The following is a 16,414-nucleotide window of genomic DNA, read 5'->3' on the forward strand; positions in this document are numbered from 1 at the left end:
GAAGTTGCTATGAGACTATAAAAATCACAAAGTCTATCAGAATTTTAAAGCTACCTACCAGGCCTTTCTGTCCATTAAACAAAAAATAAACATAAAACAGAGTCTTAAACTATTATCCTGATCAAATTCTAATAATATGCACTCTGAGCAGCAAGACAAAGGTGTTTTATGCTGTAATACACAGATGTCTGTTATTGGACATTCCCTCCTTCTACCCTTCTCCAACATACCGATGCTCAAGCAGCAGTGACAATCCAAGAACCCAAACATCTGCTGTAGGAACGCACTAAAATTAAAGAGGTAAAAATAATTCTGTCTGCTCAACGTATAGAAAATGAAATTGTGGAAATCAGCATTGCAATTCCTCAAGTAGTTCAGTGTCACGGGATCCTCCTGCCTTCCCTATACACCAAATCACTACTGGAACGATTACCTACATTTTGAGCTCTCAGAAACATACAGAAACAGCCATATGAAACAAACCAGAAAGCATTTCATCTGCCTGAGACTTACCATCTAAACCAAGATACAAATACCAACAGCCATGAACTCCAGGACAGGAAAAGAAGAGGATAAAAGAAGCACCACAGACAGAAATACAATGCTATGCAGCTATTTAAATGTATCATGATGCATCTTCATAAAATTCAAAGTTAACAATTCTGTAATGTTACTTCTGCTTTTCATTTCTGTGTTGTGCTGCATAGTAATATGAACGTTAACATGGTTTAAGACAGTGTTGAAATGCACTGGAAAAGCCAGACAGGCAATCAGGCAATCGTTAATAGGACTTGCTTATAACATATTTACACTCAATCAGTGCAATTAGACTTCCAAGCCATTCACATGACACACTGCTGAAACTACAAATGCAATTTACTTCTGTATGTACATTCTTGTACATCCAAACTGTTGGAATCTTCAGTTATGGTCAATTTTCAAAACCAAGCATGATTTCTATAACGTGATACACATTTACTAGATAACATCTTGGTTTTTACTTTCCTGAAATCTAAAATGAAGCTCCAAGTGACAGATCCACAAAAGAGCGTTATTTGGGACAAGAATGTGCTTTAAAATGAATGTACTTCCAGGAAAGATTATCAACTATTATATTCCAGATTTACATAATAAAATTCAAGCTTCTAAGGGTGAAAAAGCAATAGACTTTGAGATCACAGTATTTGTGATATCAATAGGACACGCCAAAGCAAATTTGTTGTAAAAAAAAAAAGTTTATACTTTAAAAGGAACAACTGATTTTTTTTTACTTACAAATTATTATACTGTCAAACAACAGAAAAAATTACACAGATCTTATTCAAATGCATAAAATAACATGACAGACAAAAAATAGCAAACACCTATTTTGGTGATATCTTCCATGAAAACCACTGGTAAAAGTGATGTGAGGCAATATAGGCTATTGAAAGCCACTTCCACACAAATCTCATTAGAAAACAGAGTAAGACGAGAACCTACAGGCAGAGAGATGTCACTGGGGTGCAGCATTCTAATCATTCTGCAGAAGCATGAGTTATTTGTTAGGGTTCAATAAAACTAAGTCTGTACAAACACAGTGCTTTGTGAGGGGAAATACGTGAACAAATTGTGATTTTCAAAATCTTTACTCAGACACAATTCAACTCAAAAATAAACACACACATTACGTATTTGTAACGTGTTTATCATCAGGGACAAGCATCGCTGACTGTACTGAAATACCAGTTTGTTCAGTATCTGTGAAATTCCAGCCCTTAGAAATTTCTGTATCAACATTTCTGGCACTCATTTTATTTTTCTTCCCTCTACGGTAGTACTAGTGTTGCACTTCAGATATCGAGAGGAAAAAAGTCCATTTACTATCCAGGGGAAAATGTTCTTTAGTTGCTTAATCTGATGAGTCACTAACTTCTTCAATTTTAATAAGAGCATTTATTCTGCAGATGATGAGGGGGAAAATTGTATTGGAAATGATGGGAAAATTACATTTTTCAGCTAAGATTGCGACACATGCCAAGTCTATTCCCTTAACTTCACAGATGGCTGGCAAAACCCAATGCAGTTTGAACAAGTAAAGATTATACTTCATCTTGAAGGTTTCTCTCTTCATGAAATTAAACCACTAAACGCAACAAGTAGTGTGTGGGGGCGGGAAGGGGGAGGAGAATATGAAAACTTCCTGTTATGGTTCAGTCAAACAGAAGCACATATGGATACTTGCTACCATCTGTGAGTATGGATATTTTTCCATACTTTTTAAAAACACAGTTTGTTAAGAAAACAGTCAAAAAGCTAAACTTTAAGACATTGAACAGTAGTCTCTAACTGTGAATGCAGCTACCTGATACAGATATGCCAAGAAAAGTCCTTAGTCTAGGTGAATTCCAATAGGATTATGAAAAGGAAATTATAAATAAAACCATGATACAAAGAAAAAATTCAAATCAATTGAAACTAAATCAATGCAAGACAACTTATGCAAGGCACAGAAAGAAACAGGGAAAAAAAACAACAGGTAAAGTTAGGATGATGTGGCATATACTGATTCTTTCATAAAAAGGGAAAATAGAAAGGTAAACATGAGCATAAATATCAGTAAATGGCAGATAACCAGAACACTAATATTTAAAAGCACACATTCAGACATTTTAATTAGTATATATAATTTGTTCAAGCAAAGACAAAAGAAGGAAATGTGCTACTGGACTCATAGTTCACTACATGCATATAGACAGAGATGTAATGAAAAAAAGTACAGTACAAGGGGACCCTTTTATTAGCGTCTGTAATCTCAACTCATTCTTTCAAGAGAGCCCACTAAAAATGCAAATCCACAGTGGCTTTCTCAAATCTTTGTAACACACCATGAAATGACTTTTAGTAATATTTAACCAAAGTTCCCCCTCCAAGGTATTTTATCTTGCTGGCAATTTAAAATAAAAGATACTATAAAATTACACTCCTTGTTATATTTTACTGTATTTTGAAGTATCTTAATTCAGTAAAAGTTGAAAAAAATCCTAGATAATTTCATTCTGCTTTTAATTTCAAAGTGCCTAAAATGTATCTAAAAGGAATATATTACTATATGCACATTAATATTTTGTCCAAATCACATGAAAATAGGGAAGTCTAATTAGCTCACGCCATTAAACACCTGATGCCCTGAATAAAAACATTTAATTCCCACTAATATTGAAAGTATTCATGTTTTTACATCTGAGAAAAATCAGCTTGCAATATTATCACAGAAGGTACATAGCAGCACAACTGTAACTTCTGAGCCTACACTGAAAAACTGCATCATTCACAGAAGCAGGAAAAAGCAACACAACACTTAAGAATCTTAAATTTGGTTTGATGTTTTGGGTCTCTTTTTAAAGGTTATAGTTCTGTAGAAGACAAATACCCTGAACATAAAGAGAACTAAGACGAGAATGTACAGTTGTTATGGCAATAGCAAACATTAGCATGGTTTTAGTCTACACATAATAAGCAATACATTTACCGTTACTCTGACCATATAACACTCAACTTCAAAGTGTGCCTGCTGCTACACCATTATAGGCCTCCTGCAGGCCTCATTTGATCCATGTTAGAATATCAGTGCTTTGATGAATTCCACTGTCAGAACTGCATCTGATCAGTCTTTGGGCACTCTCTAGTTTGTATGTATTTATATTTAAGCCTTAACAGGACAGGTGTAGGCATAGCTGCGTGTATTTAAGCTTCAGAGAGCTAACCTACTTGTATTTACTATCTAAGCCCTACTAAAATCTCTGCAACAAAAATAATACACTTCTTTTAACTTTAAACTGAAGAGGCCATAAACCCATATATATTCCAGTTTGAAAGTCCCTTTAATGCCCAATATTTAGCTTTTTATTCAAATGCTTAAAATTACATAATTACTATAAACGATTTCTTAAGTCAGGTAAAGTGAAGAGACAATGTGGTTAGCTTTGAGGGAAGCTTAAACACAATATACTTCTTTCAGAATCCAAAAACCACGCACAGTAACAACAAGCTAGAAGGAGGCAGGGTATGACAGAAGACATTTAAAGTCCAAGATTACATGGAGACCCAAATCCACAGAGGTTACTAGATGACTATCCCTCTCTGATCACAAGTTTTCTTGATTCAGTCACCATGTCACCATCACTCTTCCATTACGAAAACTCTGAGACCTTCTTGTACAGAAAAGTATACTGATTATATCAAATTTCGTTTCCAAGACACCCCCACGATGGCATCTCTCCAGTCCAAATGTACTATTCTTTGCTGCTTCAAAAGTCACATACAAAGCACTCAAAATAGACTGAATTTGAAAAGCTGAGATGAAACAACTATCTCCATTATCTGAACAACCAATGCTTCCCAGTTGCTTCAAATACTAGAGCATCTTCAGTTGGTATTTGCTCTAGATGTGTTCCATCTTGAAAAAAAAATCATTTTATTATTTAATATTAATCCACAATAACCAAGTGTAGAGAATATTCCCATCTCCAGCAAATCACTTTGTCAAATGTGAGAAGACTGATGTAACCCTACAAAATTACTATAAGTAAAAGACACCTGGTAAAAGACACATGTACTAGTAAACAATTACTTTATTTGGTTACTAACATTTCAAGTAAGTTACAGCTAAATTCTGTAGTTTTTTAGGATTACTTTTTCCTCTCTCTTGAATAAGAATCTTGCTCATCTTGCTCTTTTATTCCCGTTATTTTTTTCAACCCGAGGACAACAAGGAATGCAGAATTGCAACTGCAAGTGCAAATACAGGCTTATACTAACTACAATAAAAGAACATTGTGAAATGGCTGTTTACTACACATCTGAAAAAAGCACACCACGGAACTTTCTAAATTCTTCTAAAAATTGTCACCACTATTCCTGTGCTTCTAACCACATTCTATAGACCTGAATTTCCTCCTCTATCAGTATTTTCTACACTTTCTTTTCTCACACTAACAACTTTTGAACAAGGTTAATTATGGCAATTTAATGCTGAAGTACTCTCAATTGGAAGGGAGAGTCAAAAGGCTGGCAGAGGCAGCAACAGGAGTAATGCAGAAAGCCGATGAGTGGTGTGTGGCATCCAGCAGCATCTGATAAGCTTAAAGAGTCTACGAATGCGTTTACATACATGAATTTCCTCTAGCAATTTTTGAAAATCTAAGCAAGCAGATGCTTTGGAAGTTCTGTGGCTAAAGACCAACTTAAATTATGAAAGGTATACTCCCCTAAGACAGTACTGTCTGTTTTCTTGCAATGTTAAGAGACACATTTTCAAGCTACGTGATGCTATAACAAACCTCAGATCTGATTAAGCACCTGTAGCTTGTTTACTAAAGCAGTATAAAAAATGGTTTATTTATGGCCTGTAAACAATTCTAAAACCAGCTAAAAGTTCAAATTCATGTGGAATTTTATTAATCCTTCTTCAGAGAAGAAGTAATCACATAGTATCTCTGTTAAATACTAAAACCAGTCTTTATGTTAATGGAAAGCTCTTATAACAAATTTGCAAGAAGGTGGGTAGTAGATCAACAAGAAAATACGTTCAAAATAGAAGTATTTAACACAGGAAAGAGAACCTGGAAATTTTCTTTCAAGTACTTTTTGTTCAAAATATGATCTCTCAAAATATCCAAGCTTCAGTTGCAGTATCCCACACACATTACATACAGACGCACACCCCCACACAAACATATAGGCCCTTGTTTAAAGGGCATTAATTACTATGGCAACTTCTGTCACTGACATAAGGCAGCTCCATTTATTTTATCATTACTTGTATACCCCTAGAAACATCAGAACCCCATGACATTTGCAAATACAGTTCATAAGCCAACTTTATCCTATTTTATCCAATAATTATTTGAAATAGACCATCCTTTGAAAATAAGGTAACACGCATCTTAAACTAAAGTAATACACAAGACAGATTTTGTCATATAAACAAACTAGTGAAGATCTGTGCCCAAGCTTTTAAGTCATTCACAGTAATTTCAGAATGCTGAAATATATAAACTCCAGAAATATATGAATCCACGCCTCACCATCCTTCTATATCCAACACTGTCTGAAAATTTCAGTGTGGAACATATTTCAAAACAGACCCTCAAAAAAAAATTTATTTTTTGTATCATACACCTGGCTTCCAAAACAGTTGCTCAAATACAGTAAGACTGATACACAGAATCACAAGCAAGAGCTTGTTTCTATGTTTTCATACATTTTAACATTTAATATTACAACTTGGTACAATATACACAAAAGATATATTAAGAGAACCAAATTGGGGGGGGGGGGGAAGATCATTCCAGCTCCAAAGTGCTAGCATAACTGTTGCCCATGCAATCTTCTCGCAATTAAGATTGTGCCATGTTATATATGCATATAAATATATACACAAATTTATATATTTTCCTACTGAACCTCTGCCCTGTTCAGTGCACAGAATAATTAAGAAACAGTTATTCAATATTTTGTATGTTTTGCTCAATGCATGACCTGACTTCTTCTCTTTCCAATATTCACCTCTTTCTCTAAGTAAACAGAATTATTAAAATGTCTCTTCCACAGACAGCTTTTCCACAGCTCTTTTTCAGTGACATTTACTTTGGAGCTGTAAGACACTCCTAAGAATTTGTGTTTCCATCAGTTTATCTGCTTTCTTATAAAGTTTGGGTTAAAATACAAGTTATTTCAGTGTAACTTACCGAACATTTTCTGGTCGCAGTTTATCCAGTACCATCTCTATTAAATCAGGTCTGAATTCTTCAAGCAAATATTCAGCAGCCAGTACTTCTTCTATAGGATAATACTAAAAACAAAGCCCAGAAACATGTAAATAAATTAAACAAAAACTAAGCATGAAAAAACTACTGTTTTGTAAAGGAAATAAAAGTGTGTATTTCTGGTAATAAAAACTGTACTACCTTGGTAATTTCAAATTATAAGTGCACAGATGTCTTAAAATCTAAGTAAGATGGAGTAGTACTCTAACTATGCCATCATATTTCTCCTATATTAGGTAATTTCACATACTACATATTACCATTCTTTTCTCTTGAAATGCTTTATGTCTCAATACAAAAAGTCACCTACCTTTAAACACTGTTTTGAAGTAATTAAAGTAAAAAATAACATGGTAAATGCTGACCCCTGGAGGATATTTCTAAAGATAAAAAAGAACACCAAGTACTCACTAGAGTTCATTTGGGAAAAACAAACCAAAACAAAACAACCCACAAAGTTTTTTAGGATTCTCTAAGAATTCAATTTTTATTCTCTAAGAATTCAATTTATTTATAAAGGAAAGTATATTTCAATCATCTAAAAGCATAACACAAATTTACACAATTTTAGTTCTAACATTTTTTTGTTTAGGATCAAACTGAAAGTCTCTTAAGGTACACTGCAACTTAAGAAGAAAAAAACAGTTAAAATTCCTCTGAAAATTACTGTTGTGGTTGACAGGAAATCTTGATAAACTGTTTACCAAGGGAAAATACCAGGTGACCTAAGCACCGAGTACTTGCAGTTTGCTATAGGGGTGTACGTTTTTTGATCAGAATTATTATAAAAAGACTTTCTGAATTACATACACTATACAAAAAACTACACTGGAACGAATTCCAGAACACAGAGTAACTCACACAAACAATTTTGGAAGAGAGAAAGGGTGCGGTGGTGGTGGTGGGTGGGCGTGGAGACCAGGGACAAACTAAACCTGTGTTACAAAAAACTCAAATGTGAATGCCAGAATTTGAAAGGTCTTGTACAACTACATTCTGCACAAATGGCTAAGCAGACTGAGCAACCTGTAGGGGGGATTTTAAGTAACCTATGCACTTCTAATCTGAATTTACCAAGGCAATACAGCTTCAGTGACCTACACTTTATTTCCTTTACAAACACAGGCCGCAGTCTGCCCACCAACTGGAATTGAACATAAAATTTACTTGGTTACTTTGTTATTTTTGTATTGCTTGAGCAGGAGCGTTGGACAAGAAGACCTCCAGAGGTCCAGTCAACCTCAACTATTTTGTGATTCTGTGATTACTTTTCAGCAAAGTCAGAGCACAATGTAACCAAAATAAAACAGACTAAAGCAATCTACGTACAATAATCAGATTAAAACAAAATTTTTAAAGTGATACAATTAAGGAGACAGAACAAAACAAAAAAAAAAGGGCACTGCAAACCAGGAAACAACTACCTGGAAAACATCAAGCCTACACATGACAAATACAAAATATAATTTGAGAGCAAGACTTTAGTGGTAACTCCTTAAATCAGCATAAATGTGCTTTAAAGATCAACATCTGTTATGGTGAACAAAAAGGTTTTTTAAATCCTTTTGGTAAATACATAAAAACTGATGACATTACATTTACTTATGCTAACTTATACACAGATTCTTCTCCAAGTTATGAAAAACTGCCAGCATTCATAAGTGCATGAAATCACCAAACAACAGTTCTAGCTTGGTTAATTCAAAGCATAAACTTAGTATGACTCAGAGGCAATAAAGAAAACTATAAAAGCTACTTTTCTATTAGTGTTTAAGCAACTAACAGCAGAATCAGAATTACCATTCATGCTGCAAAGCACAGCAGAAGCAAAGCAGTGAAAAAAAAAGAGTCCTGAATCAATACCCAGCTCTTTGGAACACTGCTGGCAACTTCCTGGCCTGATTTTTGGAGACAGCAATTGTAATTGCGAATGATGCAACAAATACAAACCACTGAAAGACTGTTTCAGAAGTCAGAAGTCCCTTTGCTAGAGAGATTTTATGCATTTGACAGCACAAAAGCAAGAGATAGCATCCCAAACAGGAGCTCCTTTAAATACCCATTTAAATGTTTTCAGTTAAGTCTAATGTTTTTTAGTAAACAGAGAGACAATTTTAAAGATCATCATTTTAGCCTTTACAAATTAAAGGTGTAGAAGCATTAACAGAAATTCTTGCAAAGAAACCAAAAATGCCTCTGAGTAGATACAGACATTAGCCATGCAACGGAGAATGGCTGCATGAATTTCACTAGACAAAAAAACCCCACCTAAATCTTCCTTTAGTGCAAAATGAGGGAACCAAATTTTGCAAGAAGTAAAAAGACTAAGTATAAGCTACAAGTTGATTCTTTCAGTACCAATATGTAATCACATTAGTAGAGTCAAACATTTCTAAATTGTTATCTTAGTACCAAAATTTCTGCTTACAGCAGTATTTCAACATTGTTAACTATGGAAGCATTTAGAAACATAGTGTTTGTGTTTATGGTAAGATATATTTCTCTAATGTTTCCCTAGAGAACATTTAGCTATCAGGCAGACACAGAATGACAGGGTACATACGTCTTAAAAAATACTGAAACAGATCAAATAGCAACTCCAGTTATGGAAAACTCAGTTCTACCAAGTATGGAAGTATAAAATGGTAAAGAGTGAAGGAAACGTAACTTACTGGCTGCCAAAACTAAGATCTATGCAGCATAGAAGTGTAAAGGACCTTTGCAAATACCTGTTATTTACTAAGTATAATCAAACATACTGCTAAGTGATTACTGTATTGTAAAAAAAAAACAAAAAACAAAACCAACCAACCAAACCCCCTACACTTACGTGCAACATTCCTCCAAGCTTTGATGTATAACCTCGTGGTCGTTCTTTATCTTTAAATCTGAATGCCACAGCATTTAGATCCTATGAAACAACGTAGGAAGGATTTAAGAGCATACATTAAACACTATTTTAAAAATAGTTATTGGCTACTTAATTCCTTTTTATAACGTAATAAAATGAAGTTTTCTTGTATTCATTTTATAGTACTTAGGGTACCTAACACAAAAGTTTTCAGTAATATTCAAGTTGCACAAAACTCAAAAGCAATTTTGGATAGTCTCACAATGTCAATTGTTATACAAGTCTTTTAAGTCCTGTTTGTAGTAAGAGAGCTGTCCCATAGCTCATGTATTTATATTTCCAGATAATATGAAATCACACCAACTTCGATACAATCAGTGGACAGTGTTCCAGTGCAATGTCCGTTGTATGTTAATGAATTTCCCACTTCCTTTTTTGTTCCTTTTGTTCAGACAGCCAAAAAGTAAGTTTAGAGACAGAAAAAGCGTGTTTCTTTATGCTGCCTTAGCCCCAGAAATAGGACACATCATTCTTAGAATACAATGGCGAATTAAAGAGATCTAAGACTGTAAAGCCAATGAAAAGGACAGTTCATCCATCTGTGAAACATGCAGAGAGTCTGATTAATTCAACAATTCAGCTGAGAATAAACTCAAAAGAAGATTATTTTCAACTAGTTCCCAGCTCTTCTGACTCACCTCAGTCTCTGAAGTACCAAGGCTGATAAAAAAGGAGCAAGGGAAAGACACAGGGATGGGATGGGAGGATGGAACTACCTCTTCCAAATCTTGTATTTGCTTACAATGACAGAGATACAATACCGTCTGCTAAGAGTCCCAATGGAAAAGACACTTCTTTTACAGATATAGTGTCAAAATGCAAGAAACAAAGTTAACGCACTTGGAGAATTTTGACTCCTAGGCAGAAAAGACTCAACAGTTTTCGCCAAATAAAGCTAAGACGGAACAAGAATCTACACAAGTATTTGTAGTGAACCAGTGAGACTCCATGTATAAACAAAATTTTTTATTTCACATTATCACTGAGAAGTGCAGTACTGTTTAACTCTAATAGGATACTTCACGTTTTTGCTCTGTGCACGCAGAAAAGAAGCATGAACAGAAAAGAAACATTCAGCAAAAAATGAAGTGCTCAGCCAAAGCACTCCATTAAAAGTTTTAGTTCACCTCTCAAAAAGGTCAGAGAACAAACAGCAGATTAAATGTCCTATTGCCTTTACAATCTTGCCTTTACAATCTCAACTATTCAATTTGACACATGAAAGACGACAGGGGAAGAATAACAGCCATTTCAATTTCCTGTTCAATGTTACCCCTCACAGCAAATGCTTTTTCCCCCTCCACCTTCGGCAAAGACTAAGTAAGGTTGTGCAAAATCCCTGCAGACAGAGTAAGATACTTCTTCCTCCACCTCCATATGTCATCATAAAATGTCAACTCACAGCTTGCTAAGTGCAATTCACATCTACATTAAGAGAATACATTCTGAATGTACTTGTCATTTGTGTTGTGTTGCACCTTAATAAACTTCATTATCGTGCAATTATTAAAGGCTATTCCCACAGCCAAGGAATCTGTTTCTACTTACAATGCAAAAATTTGTAAAAATACAACCACCACATATTTCAAATACCAATCACTGTACCTTGCACTCTTGGAAAACCCATTCTTGAGGTCCTTCTGTACGTAGCTTTTGAATATATTGAAACATGTGCAAAATAATATCTTCAACGTGCACTGGAAAGAAAAAAATACTTGCTTAATAATTCACTCAGTTCTGCACAAAGAAAAGATTGTGATGAACACAAACATGTATGGTTCTACTTTTAATTACACCCTGATATATTAAGATATTTAAGTACACATGCAATCCCACTGAAAAAGGTAAACATGTTTTTTTCTCAGACATTAATTTAAGTGTTTATGTCCCCAGCTAATTCTGAGAATTGCACTGAAGGTCTTATGTTAAGATGTTGATTTATAATACAAATCAGGTCTAAATAGTATGAATAAGTAGCACACAAATGTATCAACAGCTTTTCTTTTAAAGAAACTTACTTTAAAATATTTAATTAAATACTTTAATTTAATATAACCTCAAATAAATTGGTTTATTATGTTAGATGAAGTGTGTTAGCATCCTGAGAGAATCTAAACACAGAAGAATAACCAGTTAATTAAAATAAATTGGCTTTCAAGCCATAAACACAATTATCTCTTTGGATACAAACATAAACCCATCAGATCAGGAATAATATAAAATGCAGTCACAGTCCTTCACTTACAAAGTCCTTCCTCTGTCAAGTCCACATTAATGATGAAAAACATGAAACCTCTAGCACCTTCCTTCTGTCCTCCCACAAGAGTATTTACCCATCCTATGAAATCAAAAACAAAATACATTACATAAACAAATCTGTAACAATGTATGCTACTTCTTTTATGCTTCAGCAACATTAAATGGTTTTTTTTTGTTTGTGGGGTGTTTTTTTTTTACATTTGACTACTTTACATGTTCTCCTTCTCTTCCTTAACACCCACAGCAACATGGCAAGTTAAACATAACCCAAATCAGACCTATCTGATTTTATGCTCAGAGTGATATGACAAACTCAAGATCATTTGATTACTGGGTAATTTATCTCTGTTTGGAACACAGTAATATAAAGGAAAATAGTGAAAGATACACTCTTGTAGTCTTCCAGACATTAAAAGACCTGGTAGTAGTCTCTCAGTCAGTGACAGAATAGAGACAACATCATTATGCCAAAGTTCATATAACCATTTGAACAGTGGTAGATTAAGGGGAGTGCAAGAAATAATAGCTTCTGTAGGGAATGCCTGTTATTTATTTATTTAACAAAAATAAAATGCAAAATGACTTACAACTCCAAGTTACTCAAACAGTTTGGGGCTTTAACATACAGAGGCCAATCTAAAGTGAAACATGGCTAAGCTTTAAAAAATTGTGTAATAAATTACTTTTTAATTCTTTACCTTCAAAGGACTTACCTTTGGCTTTAAGCTCTGATAAAAGACTCCCTGGGCCTTCATGCCCAATCAGGTGACCAAGGTAATGGCCAGGGTTTGATTTATAGTACTTCTGAAGGTCTGGTATAGGAAATGTGACATAAAGATTTCTAATGTCCTTAATAGGTACCACTTTGTAAAGTTGCTGAGGAGGAAAGTAAGAAGAACCATAAACAAAAGGAAACTCTCATTATTTTATTCATCTCAGGAGCACATATCATGTTCCCTCCACAATCACACATTTCATTACAAATGTACCAACAAAATCTCAAAAGTAAAGGTATGTAAAACTTAGCATAACACTTTAGCCATTCATGACGAAAACAAAAGAGAATTAACTATCTCTCAGTTTCTCACAGCTGCTACCAAGCATACAACCTTTACTATAAACCATACAAAACTACAGTATACTCAGCACGAACAGTGGGTGGAAAATTAAGACAGAAATATGGAACTTAACAATGACACTGACACTAAAGTAATGAATAGCACAATGTATTACTGAAACATAAAAAATATCATTGAAGTTACACACTCCTGATGGAACATGTATCTCTAAACATACCCGGAGATGTTCCTCTTGGAAAGGATGTTCAGGAAACTCTGGTATAGGGACATTTTTATTCTCTACTTCTGAAAATAACTTGGCCACTAAGCAAGTCAGCTCATCCAAGGATTCTAGAATAAAGAAACATTGGAAAAGGCATAATCATTATCTGAAGATTCTGGCAAATTTCGATTTTGTGTATTCTTTGGGGAAGATATATTCATATTCTATGAATTATATAGAAAAGCAGTTTTAACGGCATGATGATTATTTATTTCAGAAAAGAGATCTATATTAAGTTTCAAACTATACATGTTATAAGCACCATGCTTATTAAAGAAAGGCTTCAGCCAAAATTAAAATAAATCCTGTAGCCAGAAACAACATCTTTAAATTTTACTGATTAATCCAAGCTGGAACTAAAGAACAGACAGATAAGATATTGAACATTTACAAAAATAAAGATTCCACAAAAGCTTAAGGGACATGGAATTACAGCTGCAAGTTTTACAAAGTGAAAACATCTTTGCAAGACTCGGACTTTCTTCAGCCTCAGCTTACCACCAGTACTTCACGTACACTATGAGACACGACAGGGTCATCTGTCCTACTGCACCCCAAAATTTCAGACACATCTGTGACCTGTTTAAGCACTTCTACTTTTACATCTACTCTAGTTTCAGTTCATGACTCTGGTACTCTCCAAAAGCATTCTAAGACCATTTGTGGAAAGAATTTGATGTTGTGCATGAATTCACATCAATTGACCTACACGATTTATGTTGAAATACTGCCTTCAAAACAGCTATCTGCTTAGAGAAATGCATTTTGGAGCACTTCTCAAAGTGAGAATAAGACAAGAAAGACTCATACATCAAGTTTCTTAGCGCATGCCTTTCAGGTGTGGGTGTTGAAGAAAAAACTGGGGATTTCTTGGATGTCTCTAAGTACAACCTTAATCCTTGGAAGATTTCAAAAAGCGGTCACGTTGTTTGTCAAAACAATCCCAGTTAAGATTCAGAAAGCAGAATCTTTACTGTCCAAGATGTGCACGCATGCTCCTACAATACACTGAGAACCATGCAGGGAAAAACAAGACAAAACAAGACAATGACAACCAATACGTGTCACTGTATAACAGAATTCTGCAACTGCATGTAATTCTATTAAAGAACACTATTTTTTATCCATGTGAGCAAAATACACACTCATTTAACTACTACATTGAGGGTTTTCTTTAGGATAGATTTCCAGTTGCCAGGGTGATTCTTACTGAAAAGGTTGCCATTTAAAAGTCTGTATGTCAACTGCTGCACTAAAACTGTTCTATGATTAGTGAATTTTGCTATTAGATTAAAAAAATTAGTTTAATTATTTAATTTTAGCAAACTTTTGAATAATTATTACTATTTACTGGAAAAATTATATTCTGATTATTCCCCTACTACTTTTTACTGACATACATCTTTATTTGTTTTACATTACATATATAAAATAGTGGGAAAATCAGAGAATTACTAGGCTGCACATAGCTTTAGACATCCATTTATTTCAGAATGCACAAGAATAGAGAGATCATGGGGGACTTGTAGTGTGCAACTCAACATATTTTATAGGATTTCTAACTATTTATGTATTAATTACGGTACTGCTACATTGATAGCAAGGTACTTCAGCTAAGAATTTACAGAATGATGCTAACAAGGTCTGTTTTCTGCAGTTTACTTTTTATGGATAGAGCTCCCTGAAAATCAAAACTAAAAAATCAGGAAGAATACGGAACTTGTAAATTTTCAAATTTGATGCTAGAGGCAAGCCCTCAAATAAACAAATCAGTCATTAATATAAAGCCTTCTGGAAAGCAATTGCATAATTCTTCTGCTTGAATAAATAGCAGTGAAAAAAGGTATGTGTCTTTTCAAGGAAAATAAGATGCAACTTTTGTCCAAATAGCACCTCACTATTAGAGTGACAACTACTTACTTAAATATGACAAATAAGGGTAGCTGTATGGCATTTTGTACGCAAGCAGACTAACAAAAAGTCTGAGTTACCTTTCAAAAAATGCATTTATTTATAAGACTGAAAGGAAAAATCCCACAGATTCATGTTTCAAAGGCTCCTAATTTCTCCAAATATTGAACTATTTGCAAGGGCAACTCCAGCTGAAAGAATTTCACTGTGGAAAATAACTAGTTAAACCACCCAAATTTAGGATTTTAACAAGAATGATTTTTGTATTTTGTAGTAAAAAAAATACATATGTGCAAATTGCAGAAATGTCTGAAAGGTTAACAGATTTTAAAACTATTTTCTACATTTTATTGATATTTAAAATGCAGATCTTGCCTGTCCTGAAGTATTGCCTGTCTGGTAAAGAAATAGTTAAAAAAAAAAAAAAAAGTCTGGAAATCTTGAAAACAAAACTGTTAAATGAGGAAGTGAATTTTAATTCAGTTGTTTTAAACTCTGATCGATATCTATTTGCCTTCAATTAATAAATACATATTTTTAAAGAAAATAGAAGTTTTTTATTTTGCTCAGGTAAAATCTACAGAAGAGAAAAAAAACTAAGAAGGGTGAAGCACCTCTTTCAAATAGCAACAAATTCACAATCTTGAAAAAATATTTGCAAGCTATCTTCATCAATATTACAGTGTTTACTTGCAGAAAGTTTCCACTGCTACCAGGGGAATACGTAAGGCATTTTCACATATGACATACATTAAGTCCTAGTGGTATTACCTACATACCTACTATTAGCACATCTTCTACCCCACCTTTAAAAAAAAAAAAAAAACAAAAAAACAACAACTAACCTAATACATTTTTCTGTTTAGTTTGCAACAGTGAAAAAAACCCACTTTCATCATATTCTAATCAATATGTGATGTTACAGCAGGTGAGATTGTAATAATTAATTGAACTGAAAAGAATTAGGGAGCCTGGAACTGATGCGGTAGGGAGTACACTCACAAAGCTTGGATTCAGTTACAAAGTATAATCCGTTGTTTGCCCACCCTAAAAATCTACAAGAAAAAATTATTCCTGTGTATGCTATAATTTAAATTAAACAGGTACATTTTGTTCATCAGCTTCTTACTTAGCATTCTGTAAACAGGTAACTGTAAAGGAAGACTTCACTTTGACAATGAAT

The 16,414-nt window shown here is 34.0% G+C and overlaps 1 protein-coding gene across 1 annotated transcript in view; it reads right to left on the minus strand.

Moving 5' to 3' along the window:
- Window positions 1-16,414, minus strand: part of LOC104457986 (insulin-degrading enzyme) — a 36,435-nt gene that overhangs the window by 13,122 nt on the left and 6,899 nt on the right. The window contains exons 5-10 of the mRNA XM_010078111.1: window positions 13,276-13,388; window positions 12,693-12,855; window positions 11,966-12,058; window positions 11,326-11,417; window positions 9,640-9,720; window positions 6,732-6,835 (exon numbers count right to left, since the gene is read on the minus strand). Coding sequence (XP_010076413.1) covers window positions 6,732-6,835; window positions 9,640-9,720; window positions 11,326-11,417; window positions 11,966-12,058; window positions 12,693-12,855; window positions 13,276-13,388 — 646 coding nt within the window. The remainder of the gene's footprint in view (window positions 1-6,731; window positions 6,836-9,639; window positions 9,721-11,325; window positions 11,418-11,965; window positions 12,059-12,692; window positions 12,856-13,275; window positions 13,389-16,414) is intronic.

Source organism: Pterocles gutturalis, unplaced genomic scaffold (assembly GCF_000699245.1).
Source record: "Pterocles gutturalis isolate BGI_N339 unplaced genomic scaffold, ASM69924v1 scaffold29928, whole genome shotgun sequence".
Classification (NCBI taxonomy): Eukaryota; Metazoa; Chordata; class Aves; order Pterocliformes; family Pteroclidae; genus Pterocles; species Pterocles gutturalis.